General features: G+C 39.0%; 1 protein-coding gene across 1 annotated transcript; it reads right to left on the reverse strand.

Annotated features, from left to right (window-relative positions):
- Positions 1–427: 427 nt before the first annotated feature.
- itgb8 (integrin, beta 8) lies at positions 428–23,987 on the reverse strand. The gene is made up of 15 exons (XM_026930130.3): positions 23,388–23,987; positions 22,095–22,180; positions 18,845–19,016; positions 18,436–18,682; positions 15,295–15,460; positions 12,173–12,331; positions 10,865–10,960; positions 10,665–10,754; positions 9,978–10,121; positions 8,789–9,191; positions 7,094–7,316; positions 6,445–6,548; positions 5,396–5,506; positions 3,865–4,025; positions 428–1,924 (listed from the first exon to the last, which is right to left on the reverse strand). Exons 1-15 carry the CDS (start codon positions 23,473–23,475, stop codon positions 1,802–1,804), a joined length of 2,373 nt encoding a protein of 790 aa, XP_026785931.3. The 5' UTR covers positions 23,476–23,987; the 3' UTR covers positions 428–1,801.
- Positions 23,988–24,762: the final 775 nt, after the last annotated feature.

Here is a 24,762-nt window from a genome sequence, read left to right on the forward strand (position 1 = left end):
TGATTTTTCACATTAGATGCCTATAAACAAATAGGTATAAAGGAATTTCTGCCATGATAAATACATGAGCATAAGAGCTTATGAGACATTTGTCTGCAGCAGTTAAATGCATATACTGAAAGTATTGTTATTCCTTTCCTGGGTGAGTATTTCTTTAAGTTTCCTCTGGGAAAATGATGTGTCTTTTAAATAAGAAAATAGTAACTCAATGCTCATATATATATATATATAAGTAATGAAGTTGACATGTTTTACCTAAATAAGCAAAACATTTCAATGCTAATCTTTGTATTAACAAGATCAGGCCATTTTATTACACAAGGTCTGCTAAGAGCATCTTTATAGAAGTGAAACACTATTGATGAAAATCAGGTCATGTCTCTTTATTAATAAGCAAGCAATGAAAATATGAAAAAACAAGAAACAATGCAGGTGATGGGATTTTTATTTAAACAATGCATGTAAAATCGAATCAAACAACAACAGAAAAACAAAAGTGCTATGAACAGTAATAATGCCCAATTGTTCAGTGATCTGGCTGCCACACAGACTATCAGTGGTTGCATTGTGTTCAAGTAAAAATCACAGAATGCAGTAAATCTACTGATTTAGTGTTTTCGGATCTACTTCTACAAATATTAGTAGTGCATGAGAACCCAAGCAATTAATTTCTCAACAGCAACATTCTACTGAGCATTAAAAAGCATCTATTACTAACAAAAACAAAAAAATATCAAATCAATAAATAAACTTCTTAGTGTTGGAACAACGTTTGATTGTAAACAGTGTTGAAACTAGTCTACGGCAAAGGAAAGACTGGAATGTCCAACAGACCTCGGCTCTGCACTGCACTGCATCCGCTCATGGAAAAGGAGCATCGCCGGACTTCAGTAGTTTGGTGCACATAAGTGCAACTCACTTGGCAATTCACATTTGCAAACACACACATCTCTTTAGAAATACAGTAACCCAAGTGAGGAACAAAGACACAACATGAACCACCCATACAGTAAAATTCCAGTTTTGACAGCACATCTCAAAGTAAAATATTATTTGAGATGGACAAAGTGCAGTAATTACTGTAAATATGACCCACTCAACTTTGTACATTAAGTCTGATTCAAATGCTCTACTCAGCTATAGTACATATATTTACATATAGTAACTATACATATCTATATCTCTCTATATCTTCTTTAACACAACCACTTCAACTAGCTGAAGTGGGTGTGTTAGAGCAGGGAAAACACTAAAACATGCATGACAGGGGGTTCTCCAGGTCCAAGGTTGGGAACCTGTGATCTATACCAATATGGAGTACCTACTGTAAACGCCATTTGTAATTTAAAGCATTTCTTGGTCATGTCTATATCATCCACTAGGTGTCAGTCTAACACCAGCCAGAAACAGGAACTGGCACAAACTTGAGGTCTGCTATGGCTGTGACGTAGTGGTGTGGAAAGAAACCGTAGTGTTACACTGGACAAACTGACTTAAATAAAAAGTATAAACATAAATAAAACTTCAACTTATTTTTAAACTTAATTTAAAACCCAAATCCAGTACCGTTGTCCGCCACACAGGCTTAGAAGAACATAAACAGGCAGAGGCTGTATAAGGTATATGAAGTACCATAAGTACCAGAGAGACTAGATAGAGTTCCACCTCAGGCAAAAGGAGTGAAATCAACTCCAAATCCACATTAAAAAAAACAAACCATGGAGTGCGCTTTGGGAAAACAAGTGCGCATTCATTTGCTTATTGCTCTTGTTCGCCTCCTTTCTTTCTTGTCCTCTGCCTGTCATGGAAAGATGTCAAGGGGCATTTTGTGAACGTGAACGTGCATCTCCATGGGGTGCTCAGGGAGACAGTCCCGTCTGTAGGTTATCGTCTTCTCACTGGGGGTGGGTGCGTATGACGGGTTCTGTAACACAAAATAATTCAAATAATTCAGCCGCGCATGCATGTATGCAGTTCGGACAAAATGTGCATGGTACAATAGAGTGTATGTGACATGCATAAAAGTATATGTAGTCTCAAATGTGGTCATGTGACAAAAATATGATGACATGCATTAAACATAAGTATAATAAACACAATGCTAGCAATGCTACATTGGCTACACTGGCTGGATTTTTCAGTTTTCAGATTTTACAGTTTTTTAGAATTGGCTCCCTCTTTATAGAGATGTAGCTAAGACTCTGGATGTTACTACAGTTCTATCCCTTATTAGACTTATTAATAATCATACATTATGTGAGGAATAAAACACTTCAGGGCAAGCTGTTATAGGAAAATAATCATCAATGTGGAGGTGTGATGCAGCCCAATGTGTACAGTAACTATTACCACCCTGAAGTTGAGTATTTTCCTATAACAGCATACCCCGAAGTGTTTTATTTCTCTTATCACACAGCAATTTGTCAAAGATTACATGTTTTTTTATTTATTAATGAATCATGTCATACATTTAACCATTTATTGTTACATTTGACGTTGGAATGTCTAGACAAATTACTTCCTGTTAGGGCTTGTGTAATACCAGCTATCAACAGTCCCTCACTTTCTCTCGTAGTTAATAAGACAGAAAATGCAGTTTGTTTATCGGGAAACCACAAAACCAAAACATCTTCCGTTCTGAAGAACTGTGGTGGAAAACTTAAAGTTACAGTTACAAAGCTCTTACACTGGAGACTTCTTTCTGTAAATGTTAAATAAACATTACCTTACAGAAAACCCTTTTTTAATCCATTTATTATTAGGCTTAGATTATGTGGATTAGTCCACATGCATTAGCTGTTACTATAGAAACGATAAAGTATTAAAATGACCACTTTAATATAAATCTGTGATTTGAATTGCAGCTGAAACTACTGTCAGGGCTGCTGTTATAGATAATTAATCATCACCTTCTGATCAATCAGATTTGAGAACTCAGCAGCACTGTTGTATAAATGCATTCACTGCCTTCAGACTGCCTAAATCTAGTTATATATTTTTTTGTGTATTTAAATTTAGTATGATTTTATTTCAGTTTATTTTCTGACATTTTAGTTCTAATTTTATTAACTATAATGACCTAAAATATACAATCAACTAAAAACTAAAAAGTTAAATTATTTATAACAGTGCATTTATTAAATATAGACATTCTTGACTGTGCAACAATCCTTAGCACACTTCTTATCCATATCTAACTATACTAAAAAAAAATTTATATATATATATGTACTGTGCAAAAGTCTTAGACACATGCAAAGAAATGCTGTAGAGCAAAGATGCCTTCAAAAATAATGAAACTATGTTTCTACATTTAAAAAATACTATAAAGAGCAGTAAACAGTAATAAATGAAACAAAGTCAATATTTGGTGTGACAATCCTTCTCTTTAAAAAAATTAGTAGTCTCAGGTACAGTGTGTGCAGTTTTGTAAGGAAATGAGCTGTAAGTGTTACTGAGCATCTTGTAGAAGCAGCCACAGTTATTCTGGAGACTTTGACTGTCACACTCGCTTCTTATTTTTGCAGCAAAACCCAGCAGCCTTCATTATGTTTTTTGTCTGAAAAGTGTCTCTTATGTAATCTGCTGCTTTCTTTACTGACAAACAAACAGTTTTCTGGAACATTTAATTTTGTGCTGGAAAACTAATGTTTGGAAATCTAAAATGTTTTTGTACTGAATCAATAATGTAGAAGTCATAAAATAAAAATCTATAACAAAGTTTGTACTAAAAAATAGTGTGCCTAGACTTTTGCAAAGTACTATATATATATTTTAAAAGAAGCAAACATGATTTCAGGATTTAATAATCCTAATTTTCATTAGCCAGTTCATTCTGTCTCACTCTCCCACACAAACACAAACCTTGTTGCTGTCATCAAACTGCTCGATGACATGTCCTCTCAGTGACCAGTTCTTGCCGCGGAGCAGCAAACGCACTACAGCCAGGATTCCCAGACCCAGAACCACAGTAAGGAGGAAAACGCTGAGGAAGGTCTTAAAGTACCGGTGGCTGGACTCACACTCTGACGAAACAGAGAAATAATATATTTCATTATCACCAGTCTGATCAAGTCAAATATACACGATGTTAATGCTTCCTCTCTCCAGTACTGTTTAGCACAATAACCATAAAGATAATGATATTAAATGATAACAAGTATATGTGTCTAAGAAGAAAACAATCACACAAAAGGAGTCAATGATGATTAATAATAATGATTTTTTCAGATGTATAGCACAGTGATGCTGAACGCTAAATTCTGATTGGTCAGAAGGTCTATAATTACAGATCTAACAGTAGTGCTGGCTGAAAGGTTTATATTAATATGCTCATTCTAATATGTAAATGTTTCTACAGCAACATCTTACACAGGGACTTATGGTGGATGCTCCAGATAAATGGATTAAAACGTGTGCATTCATTGATATGGTGAAGATATTTATTTATTTTCATTTTTATATATTTAATATTTCAGGAAGGAGTCTCTGGTGTCAGCATTTTGCAAATGTCAGAGATAAAGCTGTAACATTAACATTTGATGCAGACCCAAGAACTAACGAAGGGAAAACCAATGCCAGAACTTAAACCCATTCACAAGCAGCACACTGAAAACAAGCACATGTTTATTATATCATCAGTGAAGACGTCAGAAACAGCTGGACAGCGAAGACCCATGGACCCGTGGGCAATATGAAACAAGCTGGATTGAGCTGAAACCAAGGCACTGACAGCAACTGCTGGAGCGCAGTAAATTTCATCCTTTTATAGATCAGCAGCCGCTGTCAGCTGCGTTATCAGCGATTGTGAAATCCAGTAGGCTTGGCATCGAGCCACTACTCCGCATACAAAGAGGCTAAAGTAGTGTATTGACATTTCAGCACGTTGCCATGGTGATCTGGCAGCAGAGACAGGGAGAGGGAAAGTGGGGAAGGTCGACTTCATCGGGAGGGGACAAGGATGCGCATGCACACACACACGTACACACACACACACACACACACACACACACACACACACACACACACATGCACGCATGCACAAAGGCCTGTGCTGTTTGAAAACCTCAAACCCAGGGTATGAATGCAGCCTCTTTGACATTTGTAGGTGAAAGACCACGACACACCAGAAAAGAAAAGTATTACAAATAACACCATCTCCACAGCTCACACACAGTCCAAGATCCAGGCATTACAATGACATCATAATCATCACACTATGAGTGTGAGATGAGAACTGAAAGGCAGATCAGATGTGTGTTGATAGTGAATGTCATGCTTTCAGAATGGATCAGAATATGAGATATGAGAGAGAGATAGAGATAGAGATAGAGAGAGAGAGTGTGTGTGTGTGTGTGTGTGTGTGTGTGTGTGCGTGTGCTGCTCCAAGCTTTACCAGCATGCCTGCTAATCCGTAGCTGTGGTCCATGTGAGGCCATGTCAACGTGGAATCTGGTGACGCACTGCTCCCTGCTGTGGTACAGACAGTACTTCCCTCTGATCAGCTCTGCACGAGACAAAGAACTCTATGTAGTTAACGTTCACCTGAATCATCTTTCATATGTTCTTGATGCTCATTGGCTGTGTTCCAAATGCCATACTTATAGTGTATAGTACTACAAGACTAAAAACTGTACATACTCACATTACACGCATTCAGTATTGAATGTCGTATGCGATAATTATCATGTAGTATACTACACAGTCATGTGACTAGCTGTCAGTCACATACAACTGTAGATGCAGTTCTTCCAGAATTCCCCTGGCCTTCATTCTCATAGCTACTATTCAACAAAAATATGTCAGCCTTTAGTCATTAAAGCCAAACGTGAGGCAATAAGGCCACAGAGAACGGACAGTGACATATCCTATGATTTACTTACCCTCAGTAGTTAAATTTTCAGTTTTTACAGTTTAGCAAAAGGGAAATCCCAAATACGAGAATTATTTGCAGTTTCTGTTAGATAAGTTATGTAGTATAATGTGTAGCTCAGTATGTGTTTGTTATAGTCTAGTGCCTGCCAATATGACATTTTATAATATAATAAAATATTTTTTATTACTTGGTTATGGTTAATTAATTTATTTGCCAGTTTATACTTAGCTTGTAGATTAATTTGTATTACACACAAGTGCCAGTTTGCTAAATACCGCAGGTATGTACCAAAGGTTAAGAAGGTGCTTTGAATTTAAGGGTTGGACTAGTCAAAAAACATTTACCATTACTGTAACATTTTGTGCTCTTTACAATTTTGTCCTTATTTAGTCCTTTTGAGCACTTCCTGAAGATGTCATGCAGTATTATGTCACATCCGAACAAAACCATGACTCATATCATGCTCTGTGTAAACACTGAATGTAAACAAATGTCCAGACAGTATGGCGAATCAGTGAGAGGTGACGCAGATTCCCAAGCCCTATACACACTTCAACGCACTGACATACCAGTAATGTCATCAACATAGGCCACCAGTGAAGTGCAGCTTCTGTTGCATTGTTGTGTATTGTCTGCTGCGAGGCCTTTAGACAGATGGCAGTCCACACAACTCCTGTGACAGTGAGAAGGAAAAGAGTGAAAGACTCAGTAAGAAAAGAAATGATGATAATTTCGAGGTAAACAACAACAACAGAATCAAATCAAATTAAGTCAAATTTTATTGGTCACACACAACCATACACAGTACGACGTGTAGTGAAATGCTGCTTATGCTGACATAAAACAGAATTTATAGAAAAACAGAATTTACTTACATAGAAATAGAAAAAAATATATAAATATAAAAGATCTAAAAGATATGAACTGTATATGGTATAAAGTGCAGACAGGTGCAGTTGTATGTGCAATACGATGTTGTGCAACATCGAGCTGAGGTAGTTGCAATGAAAAACTTAACAATATAATATAAATAAGTATAAATACAGCATATGCCGTGTGTATTGAGAGGAACGTGAAGTGTGTGGGTGTCGTGTAAAGAAATCCAAGGCATGTATTTATATGTGCGTTTACAAATAGTCCCAGGTGATGTCCTGGTTGAGGGCCAGAATGGCCTGTGGGAAGAACCGAAAGTAAAAGAGAAATAAAAATGTTGTTTACCAGTGTGATTGACAGGAGTCTGAGCAGGTGGCACATTTCTCACAGAACGCACCAGAGCGTCGGTGGTGATCACACACACACTCGCCACAGACACACTTTCCATGCCCACTGCACACCAAGCCATCAGCCGACATGCAGCTTTCTGTGGAGATGGGGCAGCCACAACTCTCACCCGTCCAGCCAGGCTGACATGAGCATTCCCCTGAGACACACTGGCCATGTCCTGATATTACACACACACACACACACACACACACATATACATACACACACATACACACACACAGGCATTGAGGGAGTTATGATTTTATTAACTAGTTTGCAAACTGTGTTCTGCAATGACTCTAAAGTTTCTTATTTGTTAACTGTAATTATCACTATGAGAAACACACACTGGGTACATGCAAAAACAAGGACTGGCCAAACAGGAAACAGTTTCTTGTTCTAGTTTATTTTCCACCAAATTAAGGGTCACAGTGATGACAGTAAAAGTGGCTATGTCATCATTTTGGCACATGGCCAAGGGCAACACGAAATATGTGCTTGGGTTAACATTGTTCTTTTGTCTCATCTGATCTCATCCGGTAATCAGTGAAATGAAACTGCTTTTTAAATTCGGTCAGTGATAAGACAACAAGACAAAAATGACGCGACATAATTAAACTAGATATTTTTAAACTCGACTCATTGTTAGTAAAAATAAAAGTGATACTACTAACATACTAAATATCACGCTGAACCCCAAAACACCCCATGATATTAAGATATACGTATTTCTGTTCACTAGTGCCGTGTTTGCGCTGGAAGAATCACTTGGTTATTCTGGCACAGTTTTTGAGAAATTACAGGTTAAAAAAAAAATACAACAGCACTATTAAACCCGAACTTGCACTAGCAAACTTAACTTGTTGGTTTTAATTTAAAAAAAAAAACAGTAGTTAGCCTAACACTAGCTTGCTAGCAATGTTGCAATGTTGGATACTGGTTATAATTACATGATATAATAGTTAGCCTAACATTAGCTAGCTTGTTAGATCAAGATAGTGTTTATGGTCACATATACTGTATGAGTAAAGTACAGGGAATTTTATATTTTCATATACTGTATACTAGCTTGTTAGGAAGCTATGGTCAGAGTGCATGGTCAGTCATGATGCAGCACCCCTGAAGCAGAGAGGGATTAAAGCCTTGCTCAAGACTAGCAACTAGCATAAATTAGCTAAAGTTCGACAGGTAGTATTAGCTAAGCTAACTAGCAAGATAGTTGATGCTAGCAAAGTGCTGTTTTTAGATATGGATAGCTTAGCTAAACTATTATATTCTGTAAATTAAAAAACAGTACTTTACGTACCTGAGCCAGAGAAGTGAAAGGAAGGGATAGTGGTGGCTAATGCTAGTTTCACTCTGGTGCAAATAGACATTATTTTATTTGATGTTTCTCAGTGTATATTACATATAACGTTGTGTGATGTGGTATGACTAACAAATTCACAATTTACAGTAGTGTTAGCACCGCCTACAAACACAAGTATTTCCTGCTGGTGTCCATTTTGAGTAGGTACCAAAAGTGTACAAAAAGAGCCTTTAACAATGTACCAGTTTTAAGATGTCAAAACCTCTGGTACTTTGTTCAGTGTTAAAAGGCCTACAGTTCGTATTGTTTTTGCAATGTTACAGACACACACACACACACACCTCCACACATTAGACCCCTCTCATTGGGACAGGAGAAGTCGTCCTTCTCACAGAACCTTCCGTAGATGGTACCAAGGTTGCTCCGGTCACACACACATGCCCCACACACACAGGTTCCCCTGCCGCTGCACATCAGGCCTGTCTTCACATCTCGGCAACTGTCCGTCAAACTCCTCTCGGCTCCTGGATCAGCTCCAGACTCACAGACGGAAGTTCCTGGATCATCATGGCAAGGTCCTGCCCCACCACACCTACACACACAGGCCTGTCGCACTCGCACAGTCATGGATTCGTTAAATCCCACAGGTTTCACCACTAACTTAACCTCAGGCTGATTTTCTTTCTGCAGTGCATCATCCTTTTCCGGGCATGCTCGCATTCCCACTGTGATGTTGAAGAAGACCTTGAGGAAGGACAGAACAGATAAGAGTGGAATCTTTATGGGGGAAATGTTTTACATTTCCAGTCCTGGAAAAAGTGTGCACAATGTGGTTTGGTGTTTTCCATGCCTGTTTAACACATCTGCTAATAATTATGCCTTTGTCAGCTGAGGAAAATTCTCGATCACATAGTGTAGGGGAACACAGATGTAGTTAGACGAGTCAGTGAGTGGCATGTGGAAGGGTCTTTCCCTGTAAATATTTCTCGGTAAATTGTCAGTTTCAGATGATTTTATCTAAATTTTTGAGCAGCCAAATCACTAAAGGGCACAGTTTACCACATCACAATGGAGGAAGTTCAACTTCTTTTTTTAAATATATAACCTAAGATACAGACAAACACAGTAAAAGAGCTAGTTTCAGATTAAATGTCATGTTTCTCATATCACTAGCTTGCATTATATAAAGGTCATTTGAGCTCAGCATATTGGGCTGGTTCCTGTAAACGAGCTTGTTATAATCCAGTGAGCACTGCGTAATCGCCTCCTCAAATACACACTATTCTCCCTCAGGACCTTGAAATACATAGACACACACACATACACACAGCATATCAAAAATACAGACTCAATATCAAAAGCACTAGATAGAGGTCTCTAGTGCCTGTGGTCTGAAGGAGGCTTTTGTCAAGTGTTCCAGCAATTGGAACAAGGAAGGTCTTGAGAAGAGGAAAACAAAAAAAAAAAATGCTGCCCTTATGGTTATAAACCAATTAGTATTCTTTTATCAACTCAAGCAGTCGTCCTTACATTTTGCCCGGGTTGAACGTTGATGCAATTGGCGCTTCCTGCCGCAGTGGATCCGTTTGGGCAAACTGCTGTTACACTGACCCAGAATCTGTGTGCTTCGCTGTCCTCAACTTCCACCTCCACTCCGACATCTGATAGGAGTTTCTGAGAAAGGGAACGTAAGACAGAGATGCACCACAGTGTCTGTGTAAGAGTCACGTTATTCTAACCTATGATCAGGCTTTTTAAATGTATGTTAAAAACAGAAGCTCTAAAAATAGTTGGAGGCTGAGCGAGATGTGGTGCAGTGTCACTGCGGCAATCCAGGGCAATCATAATGCAGGCCTGTGTTCAGCACAATGTGTGATTTCTATCCAGTCCGGGAGGAGGAACAATAGATTGCTGTAACCCCACTGAGTTTAATGCATCTGCCCTGCTGAACGCCAGCCCAAAATCCCAGTTTCCACCTCGGCTCCCCTGCTTGTGTTTTTCCACTGACTCTGAGTCAGACAGGAAAACACTGAGCATTCTTTATGCACATCAATGAGTAGCTTTATCTGTAAATCCCAAAGGAAAGCACTGACTGGGTGATGATAAATAAAAGGACCCGTTCTCTGGATACAATTAATGAGTAGCTCCAATTGAATTTCAAGTGTTATAAAGAGCCACACTGAGTCAAACAGAAACTGAAAGAATGGAGGTTATTACCTTGTATGCATCCACCACTAGGTTTGTAAGATTAGAGGCTTTGGGAAGTAACCTTCCCAGGTAAGTACCTGGAAGAAAAGCCACCAAATCCTTTTCACAGAAAAAAGACAAAGAGAGAGAGTCACTCAATATCTGCACCTGTTATGAGCCAAAGAGTTACCTAATAAAGACAGGATTCATTTTCTTTTGTCAGAAATTACCTCATACCACTTATATTGCATCGAATTCACAGCAAAAATGGAGTAAATGCTGTTTTCTAGAAGCTTCTCTGCCAGCTGCCCAATGGTTGGATGCTCCTGAAAGTGGGCAAGAGTAAAATTAACAGCATTTCTAAAACACTGTCCTCAATAAGATCTTAAATACATACAAACAATGGTTCTTAACATTTCAGGATACAGTGATATGGTAGAAATAACTTTATGCAGAGGTGCCGACAATGCTAACATGAAAATTCTAGAAGACAGAGAGAAAAAAGAAAAAAAAAATTACAACAAAACCCCTCTTGTATGTCAGTGGATAAGATATTTTTTTAAAAGACGTATGCCAAGAACCTAACAAGTCCAGTGTGTCCAATAATTAATAATAAGCACCTCCTCCATTTTTTATCAGCCAAAGAGATCAAAGCCCCGCCTTCTTATTTTCTATTGGCTCAAAATACCAAGACTCATGAATTCATAGGTCAGAGTTCCCTAGATTAAAAAAATCAACATGAAGCAAAAGTAATCGCTACAAGAGGCAAATGTGCGTCTTTCACGTCTCACGTCCTTTCATATTGGGCAAATTCTTCCCATATCGCCATAGCAAGGACTCAAAAAAATTGTAAATGCTATGGCTAAACCCCAGATGTTGGCACCTCTTGAAGACATTTTTTAGGTTACATGAAAGATAACAACCTGTGAAAAACTTTAATTTCAATTATACTTTATTTTAACATTTACAAAAATTAATTAAAATACAAGCAATATCAGCAATACAGCTGAGTGCAAAAGTCTGCACCCCCCATGGTTTCTGGATATAAAACCATGTGGATGTATCCTGCAACAAGACAACAATCCAAACAGAAAAATCAAACAGAAAAAGTAAGAGATAAATGAGTTTAAAAACACAACAACATAAAGGTCAATATTACAAGTTAGATAAGTTAGATAAGCTCAGAGAAAAGTGACAGTTATAATGCTGGGGGCTGGGGTTAGAATTTATTTAAAAACTAATAATAATCATATTCAGAATGGGACAAGCAAACTTCTGAACTAATATTTTACTTTTTTTAATTATTAGTATTTAACCATTTTTGTTACATGTGACAATGAAATTAAATCTGTGAACACACGAAATTGATATTAATTAATTTCTTATTCTATTTCATCTTGTCCTAAGACTGTGCAAATTTTGCATTCAACTGTACCTCAGAAATGTTTACAGCAACAATATCAATATTATACTCTCATATCACATGGCTTTGGTGTTTTAATAATGTAGAATTTTTTTTATGTAGTGTGTTTGATTACCATGTGGGCAGACTGGGAATACGTGCCCTCTTCTAGGTGGCAGCGCCCGTCGTGGGGCACCACAATGCCCGCCAGTTTGCTATCCAGTGCCAGATGAGAGGGCTGATCAGTCATGACCAGCAGCAGGTGCTTAGCCTCAGGACGCCAGCCAATGTCTTTCTGCAAAAATGATAAACAAACATAGAACTGTCTTTCTAAAAGTATCTGTGTTCAGTCTGCTTTTAATTATAATCCCTTAAAGTCTTAGCATGCATATTTCTCTTGAGTATTTCCAGGCCTTGTTTTCTTGTTTCCCCATTTGATCTGGTTTTCAGCTCTTGCCTGTGGTTTTTTAAATATGAATTAATTTTGCCTGCTTGACTTGTTATGGACTTGGATTATGATTCCTGAATTTACCACAATTAAGCATATAACGAGTTTACGCATTTTCACCGCACATTACCATAAAATTTTTTTAAAAAAATCTTAGTTTAACTTGCCAGAAGATAAGTAGCAGGATTCTACAAATGGCTGAATGTTGTCACTTATAACTTGTCATCTGTATGTTAACCTTATTGTATAAGCTCAGAGTTAACAATGTGACCCCTGTTTAGGGTTATGTGTTCATGTTTAAAAGCAGGCATTATGTCAGAGAAAGATCTGACAAGCCTACATAGACTGTACACTCGATACCATTCATTACAAGAACAGTTATTTATTTTAAAAACTAAACTTTATTTTTAGAAACATGTAGGAACCCCTTGCAGGCGTTTGTGCAACTGCTTACTATAACTCACTCATATGCTGAGCACTGTGGCAAGAGCAGGCCATTACACACAGTATACTGAAAGAGAAAGGAAGTCAGAGCAAGAAAGAGATCTAAGGTGAGTATTAAAGATGGGCTTAGTCAGATATTATAGATTAACAAGTAGTTCATTAATCTCAGTGTGTTTCTACTTTCTATTCCAGTATAGAGTAAGAAAATGAGACAGAAATTGAGGGAAAGAGCTGTAGGAGTTATCAAGCCTGTTATTTATTCAAGCTCATATCCGAACCATATCACAGTGATTCATGGAAAAACCCAAAAGGTGGACACAAAAGCTTCTTTGTTATTTAAGGGATAGTCAGCCTACTAATGAATTTCTGACCCCTTACTGTTGCCCTGAATCACACCCACATTTATGCAGAATAACAGTAAAGAGGGTGCTGCTGTTGATGATGTCATTAAAAAAGCAATCTCAGCATCAGTGACGCTGAATGACTCAGGCCCCCAATGTGCTGTATGACGAGTCCTTACTAGCGCTCTCTGAGGGGGATGTGTAATGTGTACTGCTACACATACATTCCCATGCATTGTTCACAAGCTTGTGCGGTGACGGCAGTCTAAAGTTAGCCATCACAACTTAAGACTTAAAAGGACTTGCTTCTGGACACAGATCAGGCCTTGTACTTGAGTGCACTTTATCTAGGAGTGTTTTTAATGGAGAGGTTAGGTTAAATGCCTGACCTGAAAATGGAGCCAAAATGGAAAACCAAGCTCAAAAAAACTCAGGCAAACACTGCAAACACTCTGTGTGTTTCTGAACAACAGTGAAGCCAAGAATAAAAAAAGATTTCCATTGAAGTACTTGCATTCAAATTGTAACTGTGTGGCCTCCAAGCCAGCCTAGCCAGTTCAGCCAACCACGACATGAAATGTTATGAAAGTTTTATTGTACTAACACAATTCTATGTACAATTTCCCACAAAAACAAGGAATTATCTAACCTGCTGCTGAGTCAAGCTCATTTCTGTACACACACTCTCTGTGTTTACAAATGCTTTTCAACTTGTGTTGACATGAACTTGCACAGAAACCACAGGGGCTCATTAAAGGATTATCTACTTATCTACTGCATCTGTAGTGTATGTGTGTGATTACCATGGACAAAAATTACGACAAAAATTACGACATATTTGCCTATAGTGAGAAAGAAAATGGAAAACATGTTTACTTCACACTCACTTATAATGGAAGTCTACAGGCAGTTGTTGGTGCATCAATAAATGTTTATATGAAGCCCCTATTTTTGCAGAATGATTCCATAAAATCTTAAATCAAATATATTTGTAAATAAAGCTCCAAATATGTATAAATTATACTTTTAGTGATAGAACTACTCTCTCAGGAGGAAGAATTTGTGGTTATGTTTTAGCAATGTGTTCACTGTAGGTTAAAGTAAACAAAAAAGTGCTTCAGAAGTGCCTCTGATGGATCCAGCATGGAGACCACAAAACCCTCAGGAAAACTTCATTTATTGCTTGAGTATTTCTAAGCTGGATGAAGCTCCATAAGAGCAATTTTGTAAGCCTTTATCCCCTGCCTATCATATTTGCATTTATTCACTTGCCAGATGCTTTTATCCAAAGTGATTTACAATTAAGACATAATACAATCCAAGCATAGAACTGAACAGATAAAAGCCTGGCTCAAGGGCAAACAGTGGCTCACTGGCAATGCTAGGATATGAACAAGAGATGTGTGTGGTATGTTTTTTTTTTTTTTTTATCTCACTCCTGCCCACTCCAGACAGAAGTCTGTCCAATCCCCCCACCTCCTGAGTTTAATATTTTTTCTAATTTCAGGAATTTTTCTAATGAACTTAGTTGGATCTGTTTCCTAATATATAATCAAATCAGTGATTCAGACTACTGCAATGCTAATAAGGATGCTAAGGATGAATAAATGAATGCTGTAAAAGTGTCACGCAGCATTGCACAAGCACCCAGTACACTCTCATTGTAATGAACGTGGGCCCTTTTTAATCCCATGAGCTTCATATTTGACCACCTCATTCCCAGTCCCAGTATACACCTCTAACCTGAACTCACAAACTTTCACTGAGTAGATCAGAATCTTAAACTGAATTATACCACTACACAAATGATAACAGTTAAAGCTTTCTTTTTGTGTTATATAGTCACATATTTAAAATGTTGAAGAGCTGCCATTTGACTTCCATTATAAATGAGGCTTCCTTCTGACTGCAGAGAACTGTTACTTTTTTCAGTACAGTAAAGAGGAAGGCGCCAGACCTCACTGATCTCACAGGCCACCGTGGTAACACACTTCGAATGTCAGTCGCTCAGGCTTCAGTGTTTACCTGACACACAGCTGCTTGCAGCATGGCGTCAAAGCCTCCCTCTGGTGTGTCCATGTTCCCAGAGATCCTCTGCTGCTGAATCACATGCTTGAACTCTGTCATATTGTCGGTGATGGGCAGAACGTGGATGAAGCCGTGGGCTGGCCGGCAATTAACCTCATAATCACTAGAGTGAGAAAGAGGAAAGAGACAATCAAAACAGCAAAGGAAATGGGGAAAGGCAAGGCAAGGAATGAAGGAAAGAAGAGTAGGGGGGGCAGGGTGAAATGGCATAAACAAAGTGGACAGGCAGTATAAGGGAAAAAGATTACATGAGCCTCTCCACAGCAGATTCCCACATTACAACAGATGAGATCATCATGGAATGTGCTGGTGCTCCCCGGGCCTTCTTCAGGGGGGTCGTGAGGTTAGTCCACTAAGCGGTGGCATTTTTCTGTAATGTTAAAAAAATCCACTCTGCTATGCTAAAAATAAATCCACACAGACTCTTTGGAATGTGTGGATTCATATGCACATGTAGGGCTTGATAATTAATCTGTAGCTTGTAGCCCATTTTTTCTTTGGTCAGAACATCTAAACATATCTAAAGCCACCTCCCATTTTATCACTTTCACCTTCTTATGTATACAATTACTGACCGTATTGCTATACACAATTTATCAGCCCTCTTTTACCACGTCCATCAGTAGAAAGGGATCAGATATTTATTTGACTGATGGACCATTCTCAGCACATCAGTGACACTGACGGATGCATCAGGTGCAGCAACAACACTGGGGTTTTTAGAAGCAATGTTTTTAATACCATGTTAGTCTTTGGTGTACGGTTAGAGACATCTCATTTTTTCCATGCATAGTTTGTGTTGAAAGGAGTCCTGCCACCCTGTGTATAGGAGTCCTGTGTATTCCCACCACAGTGTTGGATGGTAGTGTGAAAACAGTACATTTTCGCTATAGTAGTCCTTTCACTTGCATAAGGTAAAAACTGTAGCATGCGTAGATACAGGGTTTTACAGTAATCACAGGACTCTTGTGACGGGTGGGGAGCTGCCACTTGCCTGGTGGTTACCATGTTTATGGTCTAATGATAGTTAAGTAAAATATGCATTGATTGATTTTTTTTATTTAACATTAATGAATTTAAAACACTCTCCATTTACCTTGACAGAAAGCAAGGGTGCCACATTAGTGCAACTTTCATGCAGGAAAGTTGAGAGGAGATGAGACTAATGTGAGATGGGGGAAGGTGGCAGAGCTTCCAGGGTGCCATCTAATATTAGAGAACTACACAACCTACACAACTTACACAACTGTCGATCATTACGGATTCACCTATCAACTGAGGAAATCACACTTGTGAGCTAGCTGGGATTTAGACATCTTTAGGGAGACTGATTCTTTTTACTGTTTGTTAAACTGGCTCCTTACACAACATGATCTTTCCAGTAAGATAGCATAGGCAAGATGAACAAGCAAACTGACAGAATTCAGCCACAGCTACACGTGATGGGTTTTCCCCAGACCGCCACACATACATTAATTCCAAATGCAAATGCCATGCTTGAAAATCAACCTTATATCCTTTATTTGCTTACTTGTAAGTGAAATAATGAGTGAATAACACACACCTGGCCGTGCAACAGCTAAGCAGCCAACTGTCTATTTACTTTTATTCCCTTAATAACGGGGGGCCACATATAAAAAGTGCTGTAATTACTACACTGTTTGAATGTAAGTAACCTCAAATTAAAGCTGATTTTCTGCACTTTTGAGTCATATTCTTTATTTAATTTCAACTCCAATATACTGTGGTATAATATACTTTGGACAGCAAAAATTACAAAAACTTTAAACTTTGTCAAAGTCCAAATGTTTGTGTACCTGACTATATATGCTATGTTCTGCCAAAAGATTTGATGTGGTTAAAATATAAGCTGGCTGTTAATTTACCGTAAGAGGTTAATCCTCATATAACTTCCTGTATCTACACAAAGCATGAAGTCCTTTACTTATTGTAATTCAGTTACAATTCTACAGTCAAAACACTGGATGGACGGACACCTCAGATAATATTTTGATAATAGTGGTGGAGCATGCTGTGTAACACGTCACTCTCCCATAAATGTTCTGTCGGGTTGAGAGCTGGTGAGTGTGAAGGTCATAGCATATGATCTACATCATTTTCATACACATCAAACCATTTAGTTTCATCATAAGTTAAAGATGATCATTCAGAAGGCCTTTATATTGATTTGTAGTTCCCTCTAAAAGGACAAGTACAGCCAAACCATGAGATAAAAATAAATAAATGGCCACAGCATGATGGATCCACTGTTTTTTTCTTTGTCACACATCTGTCAGCTGACAACTCTACTTCTCACAACATACTTAAGCTAATAAGTTAATTATTAGGCCTTTTGCATGTCACGTTAGAAGTAGGCCTTGGTCTCCTAGACCGGAGATGTGCCGAGCAAAATGCTAACAGGAATAAAGAGATGCTCTTTGATGTATATATATATATATATATATATATATATATATATATATATATATATATATATATATATATAATACCCAATCTTAGGCTATTTGGAACTAATGCAAGAGGACACCTGAACTCTCAGAGAACACATGTGAAATGTAGGTCATGTTGATTTCCAGCTAACTGCACAAAGCTACATTTGTTTCAGGTGACTAATCAAGCCATTGAGAGTGGGAGAAAAAAGCAGTGCTCATCCTGCACCTGCTTCCTAACTGCTTTACTTTCTGAAGCAGGCCTTTTCCAAAATAAAACTCTGCTTTGGATTTAATGGAAGTAGCACGTGAGGACACACTATGATGTTGCAAAAATGTTATTTAATCTATTTTTAATGACTATTTATAATGACAATACATTATTGTTTATCTTATTTGTTGGTTGATGCTGTCTTTAAACCCTTAGTAAACCCTTAAACCACAGAAATCTGTGATTATATGGGTCAGTTTCTAAGCAAAGATCAAGTCTTAACCACAAGAAAATTATTGAATAAACTTAAGACCAGGATTAATCTGTATCCTTAAAGCCATACATGCTAAATTGAAGTATCCCTTGCATTTTGGAAGGCTATCAAATGATAGCAAATGTTTCAGAAACCCTGCTTACCTGCAAGGGTTACTGATTTTCGAAGGATGCACATCAATATAGGGAGACACTGGCTTGTCCACGAATGATCCAAACCCCACTTGGAAATCACTGGAATGTTCCTTCATGCGGTGGGAAAGGTTCACTCCGACGGTCTTCAGCCGGTCCAGGTTCTCCTGCATGGAGGCAGAGACGTCCACCAAGTAGTACAGGTCTACTGGATACAACTCCAGCTGCTTCACTTCCACTATGAAGCTTGCCTCACTGCCTGAGACAGGAAATGATATCATTACCAGACACTTTTCAGAACAAGTGATACTCTACGGTATAATGACATAACACACCAGTGAGTATAAACAAGCAGGGAATGAAAACAGAATGAGAAAGCGGTTCAAAGGAGTTAGAATTGTCTCGTCTTGCTGTTCCTTACCTGGCCGCAGCTGGATGGAGATGTCTCGAGGAGTCACCTGCGAGCTGCTCAGTGTCATGTTTACTTCCACTTTAACTTCAGGATTCTCAATAAACTCCTCCCCACAGCCTTTAAGCCTAAGCTGAGCAGCAGAATCACATCTCTTGCTAACGTGCACTCCATCCAGAAAGCTCTGTTACAGCAAAACACACATATTTGTAGTACAGATCGAAAGTATGGAAGCAGGCAGGGTTTTGCCAATAACCAAGACAACAGATAGTTTATTGGATTTTTTTTATTTGTAAATACTGCACTGGTTTGCAGGGATATGTTTTTACTCTAGTTTATTACTTAAACAGAAAAAAAGTCTATTATGTTATTAAATTGACCACTGACTGGAATAACAGTCCAATAAGCCTGACTCAAAAGAACTGAAGAAGTGTGTCTTTAGCCTGGATTTAAAGCATCTGAAGTAGTGCTAAGTGCTAAGTGAGAGTGACTTTTGGACCCTGGGCCCAGCAACAGAGAAGGGCCAATCCACTTTTCCTTTGAGGTGGGAACTTTGACCTTGGAACAGAAAGAAGGCTTCTGGGGGTGGAATGGAAGTGGAAAAGATCAGAGATATACAGTAAGTGGGTGCCTGTTCAGTGAGGTCTTTAAAAACAAAAAGCAGTGTTTTAAATTGTACTTTGTATTATGTGAAACCAGTGGAAAGATGCCAGAACAGGAGAGATATAATCTCTCTTCTTGGTTCCAGTCAAAAGACTTGCCGCAGCATTCTGTAGAAGTTGTAGTCAGGACAACATCTACTAGCGTGTCCAACACATGACATCTAAAGCCACCACATCTTTCCAAAATGCTGCTAAATCAATATAATGGAAAATGTACTTCACTTGTAACTGAGTGCTAAATGATAAACACACAAACAACACAAGAAATTTTTTAAGAGCTTATTTATAAGTACTCCATGAAGAGGTAGATCTTTAGTCATCGTTTGAAGACAGCCAGTGACTCAGCTGTTCAGACATCCAGGGGAAGTTCATTCCACCAATGGATATCTTGGCAATTTGGCAGAAACAGTGGCAGTGGCACCAACAGAGTTTGATACCAGGCTATTACAGCAATCTTGTCCAACAACCGAGATAATACTTCACAACGACTGCCACACTTGCATTGTTTGGTGCATTGCTTCTCATACCACCCCCACCATTTACATTGGTATTGCGTCAAACACTCACCCTTTCTAATAGTCATTGATGTCGAAAAAATGAACATGATAATTGTAATAAATTTATATAGCATAATCATCATGTTCATTTTTTGGTTTTGCACAAATAACCACTGCATGAACACACGATACTAAAAAGTAGTTATTTTGAGTATGTATATGTATAGAACCCTGTCCTTAGACTGTTGGAGGTCCCTTCCCTAACCATTACCCCTTAAAAAATAAAACTGTCACACTTATTTTTTCTATCCTTTAAAAAGTTAATGTTGATTCCTAGATGACCTTCAGTCTGAGATTGAGGCCAGTCAGCTCATGCTTTCTTACAGGTCCTGACACATTTCTTTTTTCAGCCAGGAACGTTAAGTGTGACCTTAATAACGAAATACTCGACTGTCATATAATCATACCAGGCTGGGACAGGGGGAGCATTTTAATTAGAATTTCTATACTGGAACTTTAATGACACTGCCACTCTCATCAAACACATATCAAACGCACAGTCTACAATTCCCAAACTGTAGGCTAAAACTACAGAAAATAATTGTTTTTACTGTTATGAATCAATTCAACAATTTACAGGCCCAGGAGGCATTACACTTTCCAACATTCTGCCACAGAACGAATTTGAACATCAGCCATCTATCCCAGAGATCATCAATCTTATTTGTAAAGATCTTGTAAAGACCTTATAATCAATTGAGGGCAAAAATGAACTGATGAAACAGATGGAATCAGGTATGGCTGGAATGAAAATCTGCAGCCGCATTGGCCCTTTGCAGAGGAATAAAGGTCCCAGATCTATCCCAACTAATCTGTAACATCTTGGATCCATCTTGGTCTAGGATAGCTCATGTGCAAATTTCACCAGTAGGCCTAACTTACGCTGCAAGGCAGAAAAAAAAATCTGGAACAGAAGATAAAGAAAACTGTACTGGTCTGGTGAAAGAGTGAAAGCTACAATGCCCTGTGCTAACTTGATAAATGTCACCCAATATCAAGAGCGACAATGAAAAAAATAACCACTGGCCACTTACCAACAACAATAATTGTATTACAATAAATATTCAACCACCTAATCACCTACCGTGAAAGGGAAATTCCTACCACCCCCCTAGGCTTTTCACACTCAGGGTACATCCTCCAGTTCACCCCTTACTAAGCACTGCAAGTGCAGTTTGGGTCCTCAGAGACCCAAATGACCACAAAAATGGTGCCTATGTGTACTGATAATCAGCTCGTCTTTTATTTTCCTATCACCCTCAACGGTCATGGATGTACCCCTTCACATGAAACAAAATAAATGTGAATCAACATACACTGATTTATATAGTTTGCTCAATGTTTTGATGTCTATTACAGTATGGTATGGTGTAATAGCATACTATTAATTAGAATGGTGATAATGTCATTTGGAAAATTAACTGCCACCATAGATTAAATCTCTAATTATTTTATAATTGTTTATGGAATGAGCACAGATTTTAGAAACTCTTTCAAAAAAAAATACACTGTAGAAGGTGGAACAAACAACCATAATCTTTCCATCAACAAATGACTAAACCATGTTATTGATCAGAGTGTGTCTGTAGGAGTAAAAAGGTTACTAAAATAAGCGTTGAAAGATACCACAGCTTTCTGAACAGAGTGTAGTATGTCTTTCGTCATGCACCTTTTTACAAGGTCAAAAATATCTGTCAAACTGTGAAGCCCCATCCAGATTAGTGGGCAGTCATGGTCTGTGTGTGGGCTGGGAAAGCACCTGACTTTGCAGCCTCTGTTTCCAGACTTCTTAGCCCGTTTAAACGGGTTCCCACGGCCACACCAGCCCTAAGCAGCTTTTTTTAAGAGGCTGCTGGGGCTTAAAGGGGCTCTCGGCCCTTTAAGGGCCAGAAGAACCAGTGCTGGGGGAAGGAGCAACGGTATAAGAGTGGAGTTCCTCAGGGTCATCGCCTATCAGACTAAACACTACCATAGCTGATTGGAAAGTTTAAAAAAGCACTGAGAACCAAAACAAACAGCTCACTGTTGAAGTCTTAACACTACCTTCTGAAAGCACCAGGCGCACTCTGGTCCACGCCTCAGGCATTCTTGACACGTCGAGACGAGAGGTGACCCACACTTATTATCAGCTGCAATGCAGGAACAAAATGAAAGACATGATGTACACACCAATGAACAAAGCTCAATGTTTTTGCTTTGAAAACCTTTCTCCGTCATGGAAGCCCAACTAATTTTAGGGGCTCAGTTAAAACAATATCCCAATTGTTGCTCTTTCGTTGCTCAACACACCTGAATTCAGCTCATTACCTCAGTAACAAGCACTTTGTGAGGTTAAAAGTGGTAAAAAATAAAACATTTGCATGGCAGGGGAATTCTAAGCCTTGAGGAAGTGTTGAGGAAGTATTTATGTAAAACATACAGTACACTGAATGAAGTTGAATGGCCGTGCACCTGTTAAGCAAAAAATTTAAAAAATGAAACAGATCAATAGAAAATAGGAAACAAATCAGCTAGATTAGCGCTGCCATCTCACAGCTCCAGGCTCCCTGGTCCCATCCTGAGCTGTGTGGAGTATCTGTGCATGTTCTCCCCATGTCCTTGTGAGTTTCCTCTGGGTTCTCTGGTTTCCTCCAACCTCCCAAAAACATGCTAGCAGGTAGACTGGCTACTCTAAATTGCCCCTATAGTGAATGAGTGTGTGAATTTGTATGTGCATGGAGCCCTGTGATGTACTGGCATCCCATCCAGGGTGTATTCTGGCCTTATGCCCAGTGTTCCTGGGATGTGCTCCAGATTAACCAGAACCCTGACCAGGAAACAGTGGTTACGGAAGATGAATGAATGAATGTAGTAACCCTGTATGTATGTTTTGGCTTCATGTCAATGATGCTGTACAATTGAAAAAGTTGTTTAAAGGGTAACTGATGATTAGCCTGAACAACAGAGTCAGTGTCATCGCAAAACATGATGTAAAGTTGCAAAAGTCACAAATGATTTATCTTTAGTGGGGAAATTCATGTGAGGTAATATACATACCTCAATGCTTGTATTTCATTTTTAGTACAGTACAGGGTGTGAACACTCCATGCACTATTCCTATAATTATCAACACAGATTTTTTCCACTAGTCATGTCAGTGATGCATGTTCCCAACAATGGACTATACCACTCCTTATCTACTGCCTCAGACTCGACCTCCTGATCATATATTTACTCACTGTTAATATGAAAACTTTAGATTATGTAGCTAGGATCACTGGGGAGTCACTGGAAAACAGAGAGCCTGATGTGAGTCATTGTGTAATTCCCAAGAAATTCGTCCATGCTGCTACTCACCCGAATGAGAGGATGCAAAGGCGAACACAGCAGTGAGCACCGCACTACGGAGAACGAGGTTACAGTATTTAAGCAGCCAGGAACTCATAGCAGCACTGGAGAACGGAGTGATTCCGCGCCAGGTAGTTTGCACTCGAGACCGAGCCCGAGAACGAGACTTCTGAGGGAAAACGTCAGACTCTTGTGAAACAAAAGACCGAGCAGCGAGCTCTCAAACAACACCGTAACGCATTTACCCCAGTAACCGCCTAATCCCAAACGGCGTTCAGATTCCCCCCGAAATAAAATCGGATTATCACGGGAAGAAAGCCACAAAGCCCGTTTTGTTCGAGCCGAGCGCTCGCGGAGAAGAAGAACGAAAGTCCGGACCGTTCCTCCATTTAGCCCGAACACACGCGCAGGTGGTGGTGACGGGCAGAGACCGGCCCCGAGGCCATCAGCGTGCTCCTGTTACGGGAAGAAAAAGCGATAATGATAGCCGTGCTCTTTCACTGCGCCGGTCATCGCGCGCGCTCGCTCGGGCCGTTTAAAAGTGAGGTTGCACGCGCGCCTTTATTCGCGAGCGCCATGGTAACGCTGCTGCCCCCTCACTACAGAGTCATGCACCGTGCTGCCGGTAGGCGGAGTGCGCGCGCATCTCGGGGCTCAGTTAGTGCAGGGGGATGTATGCATACTCATTCACATAGCTAAAAAAAAAAAACATCTGATTTTCTTATTGATTAAAATAATTTTATTAATTTTATTTGAAGGCATTTTATTCTTACACAGATTCTACAAGGATATTCTTCTTTCTTAAACATGTTGACAAAATGGAATTACATTTTATGTGAAGGAATTCCATAAGCTATTTTATAATACTGTAATACTCCTGTAACACTCTTTCCTGTCTTTTTGCTTCATTCATTCATCTTCAGTAACACTTTTATCCTGGTCAGGGTGGCAGCAGACCCGGAGCTACTCCCAGGAACACTAGGTGTGAGGCTGGAATACACCCTGGATGGGACACCAGTCTATCACAAGGCACCATGCACCCATACACACATTCACACACTCTTTCGCACATCATTCCTCCTACTGGCATGTTTCCAGGATTAGGAATGAAACCCGATAACCCAGATGGAACCCACGTGGACACGGGGAGAACATGCACAGAAACTGCACACAGAACCGAGCTCAGGATTGACCCAGGGACCCTGGAGCTGTGGGATGATCACCACTGTGCCACCTCATAATGATAAAGTGTAATTTAATTTAATGTGAAGGCAATATACGGGCAACTTTATAATACTCTTATTGCATTTTGAATAATTTTGTTAATTTTATATGTTACTGGATGTTTTTAAAAAAGTTTAAAAGGTCAGCCTGGAATTTTTTA

Source organism: Pangasianodon hypophthalmus, chromosome 23 (genome assembly GCF_027358585.1).
Source record: "Pangasianodon hypophthalmus isolate fPanHyp1 chromosome 23, fPanHyp1.pri, whole genome shotgun sequence".
In the NCBI taxonomy this organism is placed as follows: Eukaryota; Metazoa; Chordata; class Actinopteri; order Siluriformes; family Pangasiidae; genus Pangasianodon; species Pangasianodon hypophthalmus.